The 14,891-nt window shown below is 43.3% G+C and overlaps 1 protein-coding gene across 1 annotated transcript; it reads right to left on the bottom strand.

The window, feature by feature from the left end:
* Positions 1–3,333: 3,333 nt before the first annotated feature.
* On the bottom strand, positions 3,334–6,438 carry LOC124311881. The gene has a single exon (XM_046776249.1). The coding sequence runs from the start codon at positions 6,436–6,438 to the stop codon at positions 3,334–3,336; it is 3,105 nt and encodes a 1,034-aa protein (XP_046632205.1).
* Between the last annotated feature and the right edge of the window lie 8,453 nt (positions 6,439–14,891).

The raw sequence follows: 14,891 nt of genomic DNA, 5'->3' as shown, positions 1-14,891 counted from the left end.
TGGGATTCCCCATGTCAGAAAGCAACCCAACAACGGAAGATGCAGGAAATGCCACCCAATTGGATAGACCCTTAGGTAAAAACTGATACAATAAACTTAAAATTCAAACAGACTTTGATTTTCTCCTTCTCTTTTCCAGGAATGCGAATACAACTACTGGAGGACTTAGCTAAAGCACTTGACCATCAGATCAACGAGCCACGACTTTCAGACGGGAGTGAACCAGAATTGCTGGAAGCCAACTTAACAAGCCTCAGCCTCCAAAAACAATCACAACATTGGTCGTTGAACGCAGAACAACACGACGCTTTCCTTCTCATGGGAGATGCGCTGTTACAACACGTCCACACCACCAACCAGCTTTCCCAATTAGAACACAACCAGAGACTGGTAGCGAAAATTCACAAAATCAACAACTATTTAGATGCAGTTTTTCCCATCAACCGCCAACTCGTGATGTTCTTGGCCGGGTCAGGAGGAACAGGAAAATCACGCGTAATCCAATGCTTCAAAGATTTCGCTCGGCGCTGGCATTCCATAGCATCCACCGTCATCGGCGCTTCCTCTGGCGTGGCTGCTATGCTCATTGGAGGATGCACCCTCCACTCCGCATTGGGGATTGGCATTCGAAGAGAGCCCCCAAAACCCACTCAACAACAAATCGACGCCTGGTCAGAAGTGGGAGTCTTGTTCATCGATGAATTTAGCATGGTGACATCACACATGCTGGATCTCATCGACACTCGACTAAGGCAATTAAAAGGCCAACCCGACAAACTCTACGGTGGTGTTTATCTCATCTTTTGTGGCGACTTCTACCAACTACCACCTGTAGGCAGCGGCACCATTTACTCCAAGCTCAATGTTACAGCAGGTGTCAATACAATCCGAGCATCGAACGGCCGGCACACTTGGAAAACATGCCTCACTGACGTCATAGAACTCACCAAAAACCACAGACAACAAGACCCGAAATGGAGTTCTACCAACTACCACCTGTAAGCAGCGGCACCATTTACTCCAACCTCAATGTTACAGCAGGTGTCAATACAATCCGAGCATCGAACGGCCGGCACACTTGGAAAACATGCCTCACCGACGTCATAGAACTCACCAAAACCCACAGACAACAAGACCCAAAATGGGCCTCAACCCTTGAACATTTCAGAATCCACCAACCTCGTCAAGAAGATATTGATTTCGTTTCGACTCGATACATGTTCGACGACAGCCATCCGATAGCAAACCCACAAAAATTCACCATCACTGCATTACCGTTCAACGACATGCGAGAAAAAGCTCTGCGATACTGCGAGCAACGTCTGATTCTAAAACTACCAAATTGCAAAAACCCAAATGACTGGCGGACCCACGGCATCCTACTCGTCAAAGCCGTAATCAAACAAACAAAAAAATCAAACCCAATGACAGAACAACAAATAGAAGCCATCCGCAATCTGGGTTCAAAAAAACTAGGCCGAGCCGGAAACTTGTACTGCATCTTAGACGCACCATACATCGTCACCAACAACGACGACGTTTCAAAAGGAGTAGCGAAGGGAACGCTATAGCCTTCCTTCAAGACATGTCCTGAAAACGGGATGCACCATCACCCTACACGAACTGAAATCAGGGAAACGGGTACCAACCGTCTACGCTTCAGATGTGGAATGCCTCTTATTCAAACATAAAAATTCAGCATGGAACAACGTATCGCCATTTACAACCATACCAAAAGGCTGGTTTCCAATCATACCTTCCACAAAGGCCGTCGAGTGCAATTTCAACGGAGCCTACCGGACAAACATTCAAATGCATCAACTACCGTGCGTCCTATCCTTAGTTTTGACTGGACACAAAACACAAGGACTCACCACAGACTCCATCATACTCTCTGGTCTAGCGCCAAAAGACAAATCAGGAGTAAGCGGATGGCTGTACGTCATCCTTTCAAGAGTAAAAACCATCGAAGGGTTGTTCCTCATGGAGAACATCGAGAAAAATACAACAAAATACAACGCCAGAAACGACGTAAAGCGAAAAATGAACCGCCTACGAGCCATTAATCTTCAAACCATACAACGACTCCAAGCGGCACAAACGAAACAACAAGCGTAAACACAAGCAAAAGAAGAAAAGACCAACACAATCCAAAAAGCACTATGTATCACACAAAAAAATAAGAACATATCACTTAGCCAGCGAATACTTCTTTCCGATACCTTGCCTAAAACCATCGCATCCTACGTCCATTTCACATCTACAACAGCCTGAAACCATAAAAAAGTAACCAATGTAGGGGAGACTGGAGTATACCGGGACACCGGGTCAAAAGGGACAGTAGGGGGGAAAATAGTAGATATTAATAAAATTAATAAAAATTTTAGTATGTTATTTCAATACGTATATTCTACTTTGGCATGAAATTTGGTTGAGTTTTGTCAATAACTGTATGAGTTATTGACAAAACTTAAAAAACGGTTTTTTTTTTAGTTATTTTTGTCTCCGCCATTGTATGTTTATAGAACCAAATAAAAACTAAATGGAATGTAAATTTAATATGGAAATGAAGATAAATCATTTCTTGATCGTTAGGAAAAAAATTAGAATTTTAGATCAATTAGTTTAGACAGTATTAACTTTTAAAAAAAAGTGTCTAAACCGGGAAATCGGGACAGCTGTTTTTGACTATTTTGGGACAGTTACGGGCCAATCAGGGTACAGCATTTTAAAGAGGCTTGATTTCCTGACCTGGCAACGCAGGATATCCTACTGCTCCATAAGGAATTTTGTTTATATAAGAAAAATGGTTCATTAACAAAATAATCAAATTGAAACATTTATAAACTCAAAGAGTCTATGCAGTGGAACACTTTTTAAATTTTTTTAAAATTTTATTAATGAATTTTTAGGCGAAAACGGAGGGCGTCCCTCACCACCCACCTCAGTGTCCTCACTTACTCCCAAAAATAGGCTCCTCCCATAAATCTGAGTAAACTTTTTAAAAGGTCTTTTATGGGGAAATGGTTTATTAAGATAGAAAAGCAAGCTTATCAGCTCGCCGCGAAGGGATAATCGTAAGCCAGTTGAAAACTGTCTTAAATGAAAAATTCAGGGCCTATTGTTAACTCGGACTTATTCACAGTTCACACTTTTCTTCACAGACTTTTTGGTCTTAAAACGGTATTTTTCTGTCACAGTTCAATATCCTTGCAAGTTATTAACGTTTTAGATTAGATTAGATTAGATTTATTTGTAACGCGCATTTTAAGGAATTGTCAAATGACGCAGATATGTACAGTCGACAAATACAACGGAAATAAATAGTGTGTCTTAGTTACAGTTTTTGGACAGAAGGTGACGAATTACAAGAGAACGAAAAGTGTTCAAGTTCGGGGCTTGTCTGACAGGGTCGGGTAGACTATTCCAGAGAAGAGGGGCGGCGCATGAGAAAGCTCGTTTGCCGAATAGAGTGAGACGATAAGGTTTGCAAATGAGAAGAGTTTTATCGCCGGAGCGGAGTTCACGACTTGGGGAATAGCAGGAGATGAGATCAGAAAGATAGGGAGGGGCTGAGCCATTAAGGCAGCGAAAAGTGAGACAGGCAACTTTGAGTTTAGCACGGTCAGCGATTTCAAGCCAGCGAAGAGATTGGCGGTGTATAGACACATGTTCACGTTTTCGAAGATTAAAAATCGTACGAACCGCTGCATTTTGGACACGCTGAAGGCGCTTCAAGAGAGAAGATGGAAGATTAAGATAGAGAGAATTGCAGTATTCGAGGCGAGAAAGAACTAAAGCATTCACAACACATTTGACAGAGGAAAAATCGAGAAACCGACGGATCTTGTTTATCCTGCTGAGATGAAAGTTGGCGGCTCTGCAGGTCTTCTTGACTTGGGCTTCCATTGTCAGGTGACTATCAATGATGACACCAAGGTTACAAGCCGTTGTGGACGGCTGGACTAGTGACGATCCAATCTGGAGAGGGGTTGAATCAATGTGACGAGTTGTGGAGCCTTTACCGGGGTTGTATGTGTAGATTAGTGTGCTTTTAGGAATGTTGAGCTGGACGCGGTTGATGGTGAGCCAGGCGTCGGTCTTTTCGAACCAGCAGCCAAGGCGGGTGCGACACTGAGACTGGGAGGAGAAATCCTCCTTGAGAGCGAAACGTGAGCGTGCCTGCTTGTCATCTGAAAACTGACTAACTTGCACGCCTTCAGTTTTCGTAGCCTCAGAAAAAGGTGTGACGTACATGATGAACAGTGGGCCGCCGAGTACGGAGCCTTGTGCTACGCCAAACAAAAGATGAACGCTAGCAGATGTATATGCACCAACATGGACGGACTGCGTTCTATTGCTTAAGTATGATGAGAACCAGTTGACAGCGGTGCTAGAAAGGCCGAAACAGTGGGACAGTCTCTCAAGCAGTATTTGGTGGTCAATTGTGTCGAATGCCGCAGACAGGTCGAGAAGAACAAGAGCACTTGCGTCTTTTTGATCTGCTGTGGTGAGAAGGTCATCAAATAAGGAGAGTAGGGCTGTCTCAGTTGAATGGTTGGCTCTGTAGGCTGATTGGTGTACCGGAAGTAGGTGGAACTTAGACAAGTGTTCAGTCAGCAACATGAGAACAGCTCTCTCGATCAGTTTCGAAAGAAATGAAAGGTTTGATACTGGACGAAAGTTGCCTAGTACGTTCCGGTCAAGAGTTGGTTTTTTCAGGAGAGGCGTGATGATGCCATGTTTCAGACTGGAAGGAAAAGCGCCAGTAGAAAGGGAAAGGTTGATTATGTCGGTTATTGGTCTAACTAGGACCACGAGGCACTTCTTGAGTAGTTGAGTTGGTAGTGGGTCCAAGGAACACGACTTCGTTGGCGACGATTCAATAAGTTTGGACACCTCCGCAGTGGACACAGATCGAAACTTGAGCAGGTCGTTTTCTTCATGTAGCTGAAGGAAGGACTGCTCGTGCTGAAGTGTGTGAGACGAGGTAGACTCAGCCACACGGTCCAAATTCGATCGTATTGTAGAGATTTTAGACGAGAAGAATTCGCTTAGGTCGTCGACAACTTCCTGCATGCAGGGACGATCTGGAAGAACCGGGGGTGAGGATGAGCCAGTTAAGTCGCCAACCAGTTGAAAAAGTGCGCGCATATCGCCACCACAGTCAGACACACGTTCCCGAACTGAATCGGTTCTGGCGGCGTCAAGAGTAGTAGAGTACTTTAATCGGTGTTTTCTGTAGACTTTGTGGAATCGTTCACTGGCTGGGTCGCGTTTTCTCCTAGCAGCCTGCCACATTCGCTCAGCCCATCGTGCCATCGCTTTAAGGCCTCGGATTTCAAAGGATCTCCAAGGAGCAGAAGGACGGAGAACAATGGTTTTCGTCTGAAGAGGAGCATGTTGATCGATAGTGGAGCGGATGCCATCGTTGTACTGGGTGACAAGGCCATCCAGTGAGTCGGATGGAGACTGTACCAACGGAAGAGAGTCAATGTCCAAGAGAAAAGCGTCCAAGTCAATGGACTTGAACGACCTGAAGGTGATGGTCTTAGTCGGCCAACGGGGAGGTCGGATGTTGAGCACACACTTGATAGCAGAGTGATCAGAGATATTCCGACCTAAGCTGTCATCAACGTGAGTGGATTTCACCAGGGATTCCGACTGACGGGAGAGAACCAAGTCGAGAATGTGATCATCGTTGTGTGTGGGTTGGTTCACGTGTTGCTGCAAGCCAAAAGACTCGACGAGAGTCAGAAAATGATTGGCATACGCGTCGGTGATTGGAGCGTCGACATGAAGATTGAAGTCTCCGGTGATCAATAGCTTCGAGGAGACTGAAACTGTAGATTCCAGTAGAGAAGAGAATTCTTCAATGAATTGGGCGCGTGATTTATCCGGTGGTCTGTAGATGACGATGAGACGGACTTTTGTAGATTTGATCGCAACACTAAGGTCAAGGCACTCGAAAGAAAGAAAATCAGGGAACTCAGACAATACTGTCACTTTGACTGAGTTTTTGTGGAAGAGAGCCAAACCACCACCACTCTTCTTTTTCGTTAGAACCAGGTTTCTAGGCTTCTGCACTGCTGAGTAGCCGCGCGGGCAGACAGACCTGGCGTCATGGTCGCCAGCAGCATCAGTAAACCAAGTCTCAGTTACCGCCAGCAGGTCAGGACAAGACGCAGCGAGTAGACGGGTAATTTTAGTGCAGGAAGAGAAATTGCGGAGGTCCCTTGCATTTACTAAGAAAAGTTTGGCATCAGTATCACTAAGCAACTTCTCACATCGTTTCTTTTTCTTTCGGCGTGATCGGCTTGTTGACATTCTCACAAGCAGACAAAGGTCTCTGAAAATTCTGTAGTTGCCAGGCATGAGCCTGGGGGTAGGCCTCAGGCTCAGAGCCAAAAGATCTGAACGAGAGTAATGGAGTGTCATGGCCGACAATAACACAGACAAATTGAACGAAAAACTACCAGCACGGACGAAGTAAGTACACTAAGTCTTTGCTTGGCAGATGCACGACACACTCACGAATAATTGGGAACAAACTATCACATGAAACCAGAACTAAAACAATTAAAATAAAACCGTTGTTCGGGACTGACTTTTAGGTGCAACCTGTGAGGGCGCCACCGGGTGGTATCTTATCGTTTAGTTTGCTTAACTCTTATTTTCCAATTTTTACACATAAAGTTCAATAATTGAATTTAAAAATAACCATCTTTTAGTCAAATAACTGCAAAACATAAATGCAAATCTGGTTGTTGCGTCATGGATGGGACATCAAAGATTGCGTCATCACGGCGATACTACGGACATCTGGTGGTGATTTGATTGGGCGGAATATATTCGTAAAATTATTTTACTCATGGTTAACCATCCATTACGAATATATTTCAATAAAAATTATTCGACGAGAAGGATGAATTTTAAACTTAACACGTTAAATAAATGACACTTACATATGTAGTGGAAAGTGAAATTTAAACCTAAGGTGAAAAAGTTGTCGTCGCCACCGCCAGATGTCACTAGTCGTTAAGCAATTATTTTAACAGTTTTTCATTAATTACAGGAGAACTAATTAAGTAAATGAAATTATTTTTGTTCTGGTTGCACCGCATATTTTTTGTTTAATTTTTAAGACCAAAAAGTCCTAAATGTGTCGTAAAACGCCCGAGCTATGGAGCGTTACATACATACATACATACATACAGACAAAGTGACATGGCTTTTTTTTTCTGCGTATGCGATTATTAGCTTCGCCCTTCGGGCTCGCAATAAAATTATACAAAAAATATGGGGGGTACATTACAATAGGGAATACATAAAAAAAATTTTTAAAGAAATTAAATGATTAGTTGGGGAGATATAGGGGGCAAACGAAAACCGTCCCGTTTTACTCCAGTCTCCCCTAATAACCTATGAAAAACTTTTTACCAAATTCGACTTCTCACAATACACACCATTCAAAAAAGAAAGAAAAAAAGACAAAGAAATAATTAACAAGAAACGACAACAGATCACACTGCATGAATAAACATTTTAAAAAATAAAATTTTACATTTGAATTCCACACACTTCTCGGACAGCTGAAGAAATTCACATGTCAAATTCCCCCAAAAAAAACCTAAACCCCGTGAAAAAAAACCCTTTCGTTATAAATAGCAAGAAAAGAGAACTGAGGAAAACAAAACAAAATAAGAAATACACACGATATACCTGGACCGTGTAGAATACACGGTCTTAAGCCCCTCCCCTTACAGGGCGGAGCAGACGAAATACACGGGTATAGTACACGATTTACCCGCCACACGCACACGATATACACCGACCCACCTAAAAGCAATACAGCGTACGTACGTAGTCAGGAGACGACGATAGGTCAGGATTGTGAGGAATATGCAATTCAGCAAGTTCACCAGCTGCGCAAGCCACTTGTGGTGACAATCACCGTTAACAGCAACGAGTGCAGAATAAACTAAAAATATGATTGCGTCTTGCGTTAACCAAAACGAAATTTGTTTGACAACTTCTTGGCGATGTGACGAAACGCCCACCAAAATTCCGAACAGGTCGCCATGTGCATGATTGGATTATAAACACTGTGAAGCAGGAACGTGTCCCAAAAATAATTCCATGTTACCAAAATGTTGTCAAGGTTAACCTCCAGCTGGATACACCGGTAAGTGACAATGGCATAACAAGACACAGGCCCCCTACTAGCACACATTGTCCATAGGACGTCCATTGGATATCCGACGGTCCATTTTCCGTTTGTCCGTTTAGCGTTAGCTACGGATATCCTATGGATGGTATATTTTGATCCAGATAACGGTTGGTCGCGGATGGTCATACTGGGATGTCCTATGAATGTCCATCTGGTACCAATCTCGGATGTGAAGTCAGCCGTACATTCGTGATGAGTATTGGACATCGTATGGATATCAGAATAAGGATCTGAAACTAACGATTAATTTCACATCCCAGATTGGTACCGATGGACATCCATAGGACATCCCAGTATGGACCGTGTTTTCTTGATCCAAACATTCCATCCATAGGATATCCGTAGCTGACGCTAAACAGACGGACGGTTTTCGTTCACAGGATATCCATAGAACGTCCTGTGGACATTGTGTGCTAGTAGGGAAGCTTGAATATTCCCTTTGTTTCATATTAATAAGAACAAGTGTAGCATTGATGCATAACACTGGCATGGCATTCAGGAGTCCCGGGTTCGATCCGGGATCCTTTTGGTTTCCACGAAAAACATCTGGCGTCTTCCAGATCCCGGACTGACGGCAGCTGATCCATTCGATCACCTCCGTTTAAAGTTCCATCAGGATCAGGCGGTTCGTGGAATGTGATGGAAACTCTCGACTCCGTTCTCTCTCCTAAGAATTGTTCATTCAATCGGAATACCAAAACAAAAGGTAAAACCGAATCGATTCCAGATTTAGCGGAATTTCCACTATCAGCCGGCGGAATGGACTGAACGAATTTGACGCTGACGGATAGCGAACGATGGTATTTCGGGACGTAATTTCGAACGAGCGTCTTGGTCGTGTGGAAGATTTTGAATTGTAGAAGAGAGCAACAAATTCCAGACATTGACCGAAAGCACGTGAGTCAAATTGACGGTGCAAGCAGGTGCAAGTGTCCATCTTGGTGTGTTATCAACGACTAAGCAATCAATCTACCAGTCTAATATCTTGAAAACTGTTTCGGACATTAAGGCAGGTATATTCCGTTTCGCATGCGCGGAATATACGTTTTCGCGGCAATAGGTCAGCGCTATTCGGCCTTTATTAGAGTTATTTTTAGAATTACATACGGCAAAAAGTATGGACAGTACCGCGGCTCAAAACCTATTGATTGCCTAGAATTGACTAGCTGTCTAGCCATTTTTTATTGCTGGTAGAATAAGCAGTATAAAACGTATACTAGTAAAAAGGAATCGACGTCAATAGAAAACTTTATTAACACAAATGTTGTTATCATTTTAGGGAAGCTTGTAGCCTTTACATCTTATATGAAAAATGGCGCAACAGGTAGGAGAGTATGTATGCAAATACCGCGAAAGACTCGACCAAATGCGCAAGCCCTTTCGGCCACTTCGATGTTACAAACAGAACATGCGATGTGGATGAGCTGATAAGACTGAAACGGAGCAAATTTATGCAACAAGAAATGTTGGCGAAAGAATTTCGGGTAAACAAGTAAACATTCCAAACCACTCGATAATTAAATCCTAATTCTAGTCGTGAAAACCAACGTGAAACAATTTAGTCCATTTCCTCGTGATGCGGAGGAGGGCCTTCCAGAATTCGGGACTGGTGCTCATAAACATGATTGTAGATGCTGTGCAGCATGAACAAGTCCCACATATACGTCCACGTGAGGAAAATGGTGTCGAAGTCACCGTCCAGCCGGAGGCACCAGTACAGGGCGATGGCGTAACAGGAAACGGGGGAAAGTGCACAGTGAAAACGGCAAGATGTTGGCCGACATGATCAAGGCCGCCTGAATTTCCAGTCGATGGATTTTAAAACGTTTCGACTTTAATCGTTCAGCGCCGGCTGGTGACGGTGGACGGGCGACTGGGGTAGCAAAGAATCCCGTTTGTCGGCGGTTAGATTTTCGGGAATCGTGATAAATACTCTTTCCGTTGACGCGGGGAAATTATTCTTGTTCATAACCGCTAGTTCTGTTTAATATAAACAAATCAAATTATTATTTTGGCTTGTCTCACTCCCGCGGAATTTATAAAAATTTGATCCTTACAGACTTCATCCACCAGGGATCGAATAAAGCCGGTTACTGGGAACGGGATCAAGTGCAGGAATAAATAAATGTTTAAAAAGTTATACCACAACTGGCGTTGGAAGGGCCGATGGTCGATCGTACAAATCTGACCGTTATGGGCGTCTGCCGAGAGCTGGGCACATACTGCTGGACGAGAGCTCTCGTCCTAATGAAAATGTTCAAGTGGAGAACGACACAAATGAGTCCCAGCAACAAGTTCCACACAAAAACCCGATTCCCGTGAGTCAAATTGACGGTGCACTTGTCAATTGATTGATAGCCGGTCCAAAACGGACTGATGATGATGGAAAACGACACGACGGACACGATGGTGATCGACCCAGCGATTAGTGACGTTCGCCTTGTAACCACTCGTAGCGCACAATCGACACGTATCGGTCGATGGCGGCCAGCAGGAGACACGACAACAGCAGGGAGTAGTCGACCGGGTAAATTAAAAGTAAAATCCGACAGGCCTGGCCGTCGTGATCGAGGACAACGGCCAATTCCAGGTACAGTATTCTAGGGCGTACTCGACTAGGAAAAGACATTCGAAGATGGAAATGGCGGCCCAGAAAATGTGGAGGGGGTAAGAACGCAACTTTCGTGACAGACTCACTACGGAGAACACGAGAACGTTCAGAAATAGTCCGACGGCGACGATCGATGACCGAAAAATCTCCTGGGCTCGTAATATAAAGTTCTGATCCATTATTTGGAATTCGAGTGTGTTGTTCCCCACGGAGGTGTAACGTTCCTGGCATCATCAACATGTCCGCCCATTGTGCGGACTGCGGAGTGCACAGTATCCTGCACGCATGACAATTATAAGTGCCCCCTCAGTGTAGGACTACTATTTGTATCAATGACGTCATTAACCCCCTATTTTTTAAGGCCTAGATTCCCCATCAGCATGTGACAACCTTGATATAGGATTTACTTTGACAAGTTGAATTAATCCGTTTCTCGAAAGAACCGGATTAATATCTTCTTTGATTAACCAATTATTCGAATCTTTTTCCCGCGTTACTTTGAAGCAGAAAGGTATATATAACCTCTGCTGTGAATATCTTATCATTTTAGTGAGACGATAATAAGTGATTATAATTTTGTGAGACATGTAATACGCACCAATTCCTTTACAACATTAAATATTAAGAGCCAAAGAGCAAAGACGCTCATGTATTAAAAACTACATCCTTACTTCATCGAAGTCTGAATCGGTTGTCAATAATGGCAACGGTGACATGTACATTACTCCCGGAGTCAGCCATCCATTCTCTCCATCTCTAATCTTCCGAATCAATTATTGAAATGGAGTATATGGCTTTTTTACCTTATTGCACAGGTGAATTTGATGTTGTTGTTTTCTTAACAAGTAGGCCTAGTTGGGGGACTGAAGAATCTAAGCTAACAGGGCATGTCATTATCTCGGTGAATTAATTATTTCAAGCCATCCGCCCTATGTTTAATGGAAGATAAGATGCCACCGTCCACTGGTGCTTCAATGCTAACCCTGTTATCGCTCGGCGGATTTATCCAAACTCTTTTGAAAACAAAAAAAAAGGCGGATGTATAATGTTAAAGGCAGGTAAAATTTGTGAGGATTCGAGCCGAAGGTGACTCGTCATAGTGAACTTAGTTCTACTTCGTAACAGGCAGGCCTTTATTGTTATAAGGGCGAACATCAACAACAATTTAGGTCTCTCTCGAACGAAATCTAAACAGTTTGACACGATTTAGAAGTAATTACACCCGTGAAAATGTTTTGAAGCATCAAGAGCCTCATTTGGATGATATAGGCTCGCGCGCAAGTATATCGTCTAGGTCAAATAAAGATAAAGAATTTCTAGTTCCCCCCTCAGCCCAGAAATTATTTTACAAGCCCCTTCGTTAACACCCCTTTAAACCAAAGCGTTGGCGTGAACAATAACTTGGTCGAGTATATAAATTCTTGGTTCATCTCGGCGCGCGGGGTTAATCTCAAGACTTTTGTTTGTCCATAAAAATTCTAGTGGAACTCTAATGGCCTCGCGGCTATAACGGACCATGTTACCATTATATTCATACTTGCTATGAAGCTGATTTTTCCACATGCTCTCAAGCTCGACTCGGGAAAGTATATTAAAGGAACTAACTTGTTGCAGAGTTCAATAGTGACAAGGGCGTTGGGGATGTTCGCGTGTGCTCTCATCTGATATACCGCAGGATTTTGAAAGGCGTCGGTAAAATGATCCTGGCCCTGATTTATTCAAAAGTACACGGGGCTTGAGGAAAATGACGCGGATCAAACTTTTATTTCAAAGTTTCTGTCTGGTTCTGCTGTTCTCCGATCTGCTTTGTCTACCAAATCCTGACAAAGAGGTGAGACTTGGAAATGAATCATTATTGCACATTCGCTTTAGAATTAATATTCCTTTTGTTGTAGGTGAAACAACAGCCAGATTGCGGAAGCAAGTATAGAGAAGCCTTTAGCTAGGAGGGTCGATCCTGACGGAGAGCCACTCGTCTTGTTCATCAACGTCGAGAAAAAATTGGAGAAACACAAAGAGCTGCTCGACAAAGAAATGAGCAAATCGAACGAGAAACTCAAAAAGATCCTGAAACATCTCGGAGCCAATTACAAGAAATCGGTGGAGTTGGCCGAGAGTCTCCTGTCCGACATTGTCGACCTTTGGTCCCGCATCGAAGACACGTCCAAAGATGCCGACTCCATCAGCCCGCCATCAGCGAAGGACCCGACTCGTACACCTGGCCGACCTACTTCTTCTCGCAAAGTAAGAAAATTGTAATCCAATCTGACAGTTATGAATGATGTAATATTTTATTTCGGGTGGGTGGGTGGAATCAAATTTTCAAGTGACAGCAGCCTTTGTCATGAGGCTCATTTTTTACCTCCGCCGGAAGAGGAAAACAAGATCAAACTTAATGCTGGATCAGAGACGAATGAAACCGATCCTTCGTCGTCGGAGGACACTAAGCTGGAATCGATCCGGCCTGTGAGCAACCTGACCCTGCTGCATCCGCCAAAGAGAAGCGAAACGAAAGATGATTTGATCAATCGTCTCAAATCGCTGGACGATGAGCTGGAATCGAGCGAAACGGAATTGTCGCCGAAACTTTTAATTTATTTCAAAGAAGCCTGGCTGCGCATATTCAACAAGTCCAGTGCATTTTTCGACTTCCGGGTTCCTCAATCGAAGCAGGAAGAAGAAGATTTGAGAATCTACACGGCTCGGCTACTTTTTCTGTCCAAGTATATTTTTAATTTCGCTAATTAATGAATTTGCGCAATGTTGTAATTAACTGAATTTCAAAGCGAACGACCCTGCGAGTCTCCCGATGAAATATTCTTCAAAGGTCCATGCATTTCCGTCGGTCCCACCGAACACTGTCCGGAAAACAAGGAGCTGAACGACGGACCAAAAAATCAAGGATTTTGCGACTGTTTGCCGTTGGAATCGGCCAAAGAAAAGTCGGACCTCCGGGTCATTTACTCCGTCCAAAAGAAGAAATGCTATACGCAAAATACGCAGGTATTTCGTCCAGCTAATTAAAACAAATAAGGAAAAATGTTTGGGACGTTTTCTCCCCAAAATTAGGGTCCCTGTCCAAACGGGCAATGGTTTGTGCTGCGCAACAACATCCCGCAGTGCGAAGAAAATTCCGGCGGATGCCCAGCTGACGGTCGACACGTGTACTGGAGTCCGGATGCCGGCGTTCACATTGCCAAAAAGTGTTGGGAAATCGGAACAAAAGGGCCCTGCGATCCTGACGAGAGATTACATCTGAGGCAAGACATGGGCGACTTCGAGATTTACTGCGATCGTAATTCAGTTAGCTCTTTATCATCACCTGTGATTATTCCGCCTGTCCCGTCGTATCGGGCTACGTGTCAAGAGGGAAGTTACCGCAAGCAACGACTGAAATGTGAACGACCATTTCTTTATAATGAAAAAAAAAAAAACATCCTAACAGTTCTACAAGCTATAATCAAATCATCAGTTTAATTACTTTAGTATATTAGGCCTAAAGCTATTTGTCGTAGCCAGAAGGAGGGTGAGTAGGGGGGAGTTACTCTGTCAATACGACACCTATGGAAGGGAGGTCGAAACTCAAGATTTGCAAATGTCCGTCAAGCTGAGCGAGCGGGAACAGGGAGATCAAATATATTTTTTATCTATTTTTTTTTTTATGTTCTAGATATTCACCATAAGATATTTATGAGATGTTTTGTTTGGTCGGCGATCCCATTAAAAAGATTTAAAAAAAATGCCCTCCAAATTTAGAAATGAGGTGCAAAACAAACAAACGTTGAAATATGTCTTCAAAATGTCTGATAAAAAGTTGATTTTAAAAATAGTTGATCCCACAATTTGGGTATGCGGGATAGGCTCACGAGTATAACAAATAATTTTATGTAATATAAGATCATTTATCTATGACTTTGGGTGCGCCTAGGTTTTGGGTAGAAATCAGTTGGTGTGGCAAATTCTGAAGAAAAAACTTATTTTACAAAATTAGTGGCATTCGAAATTGATCTAATCTGCCAGCTTGTTTTATTTGATTTGATTGGTATATCG

Source organism: Daphnia pulicaria, chromosome 8 (genome assembly GCF_021234035.1).
Source record: "Daphnia pulicaria isolate SC F1-1A chromosome 8, SC_F0-13Bv2, whole genome shotgun sequence".
NCBI lineage: Eukaryota > Metazoa > Arthropoda > Branchiopoda > Diplostraca > Daphniidae > Daphnia > Daphnia pulicaria.
The sequence above is the reverse complement of the archived record's forward strand: the minus strand, read 5'-3'. Positions and strand labels throughout refer to the sequence as shown.

Bases quoted from the DNA above. Each gene is read 5' to 3' on its own strand.
- LOC124311881 (XM_046776249.1), bottom strand. From the start codon at position 6,438: ATGACACTCCATTACTCTCGTTCAGATCTTTTGGCTCTGAGCCTGAGG.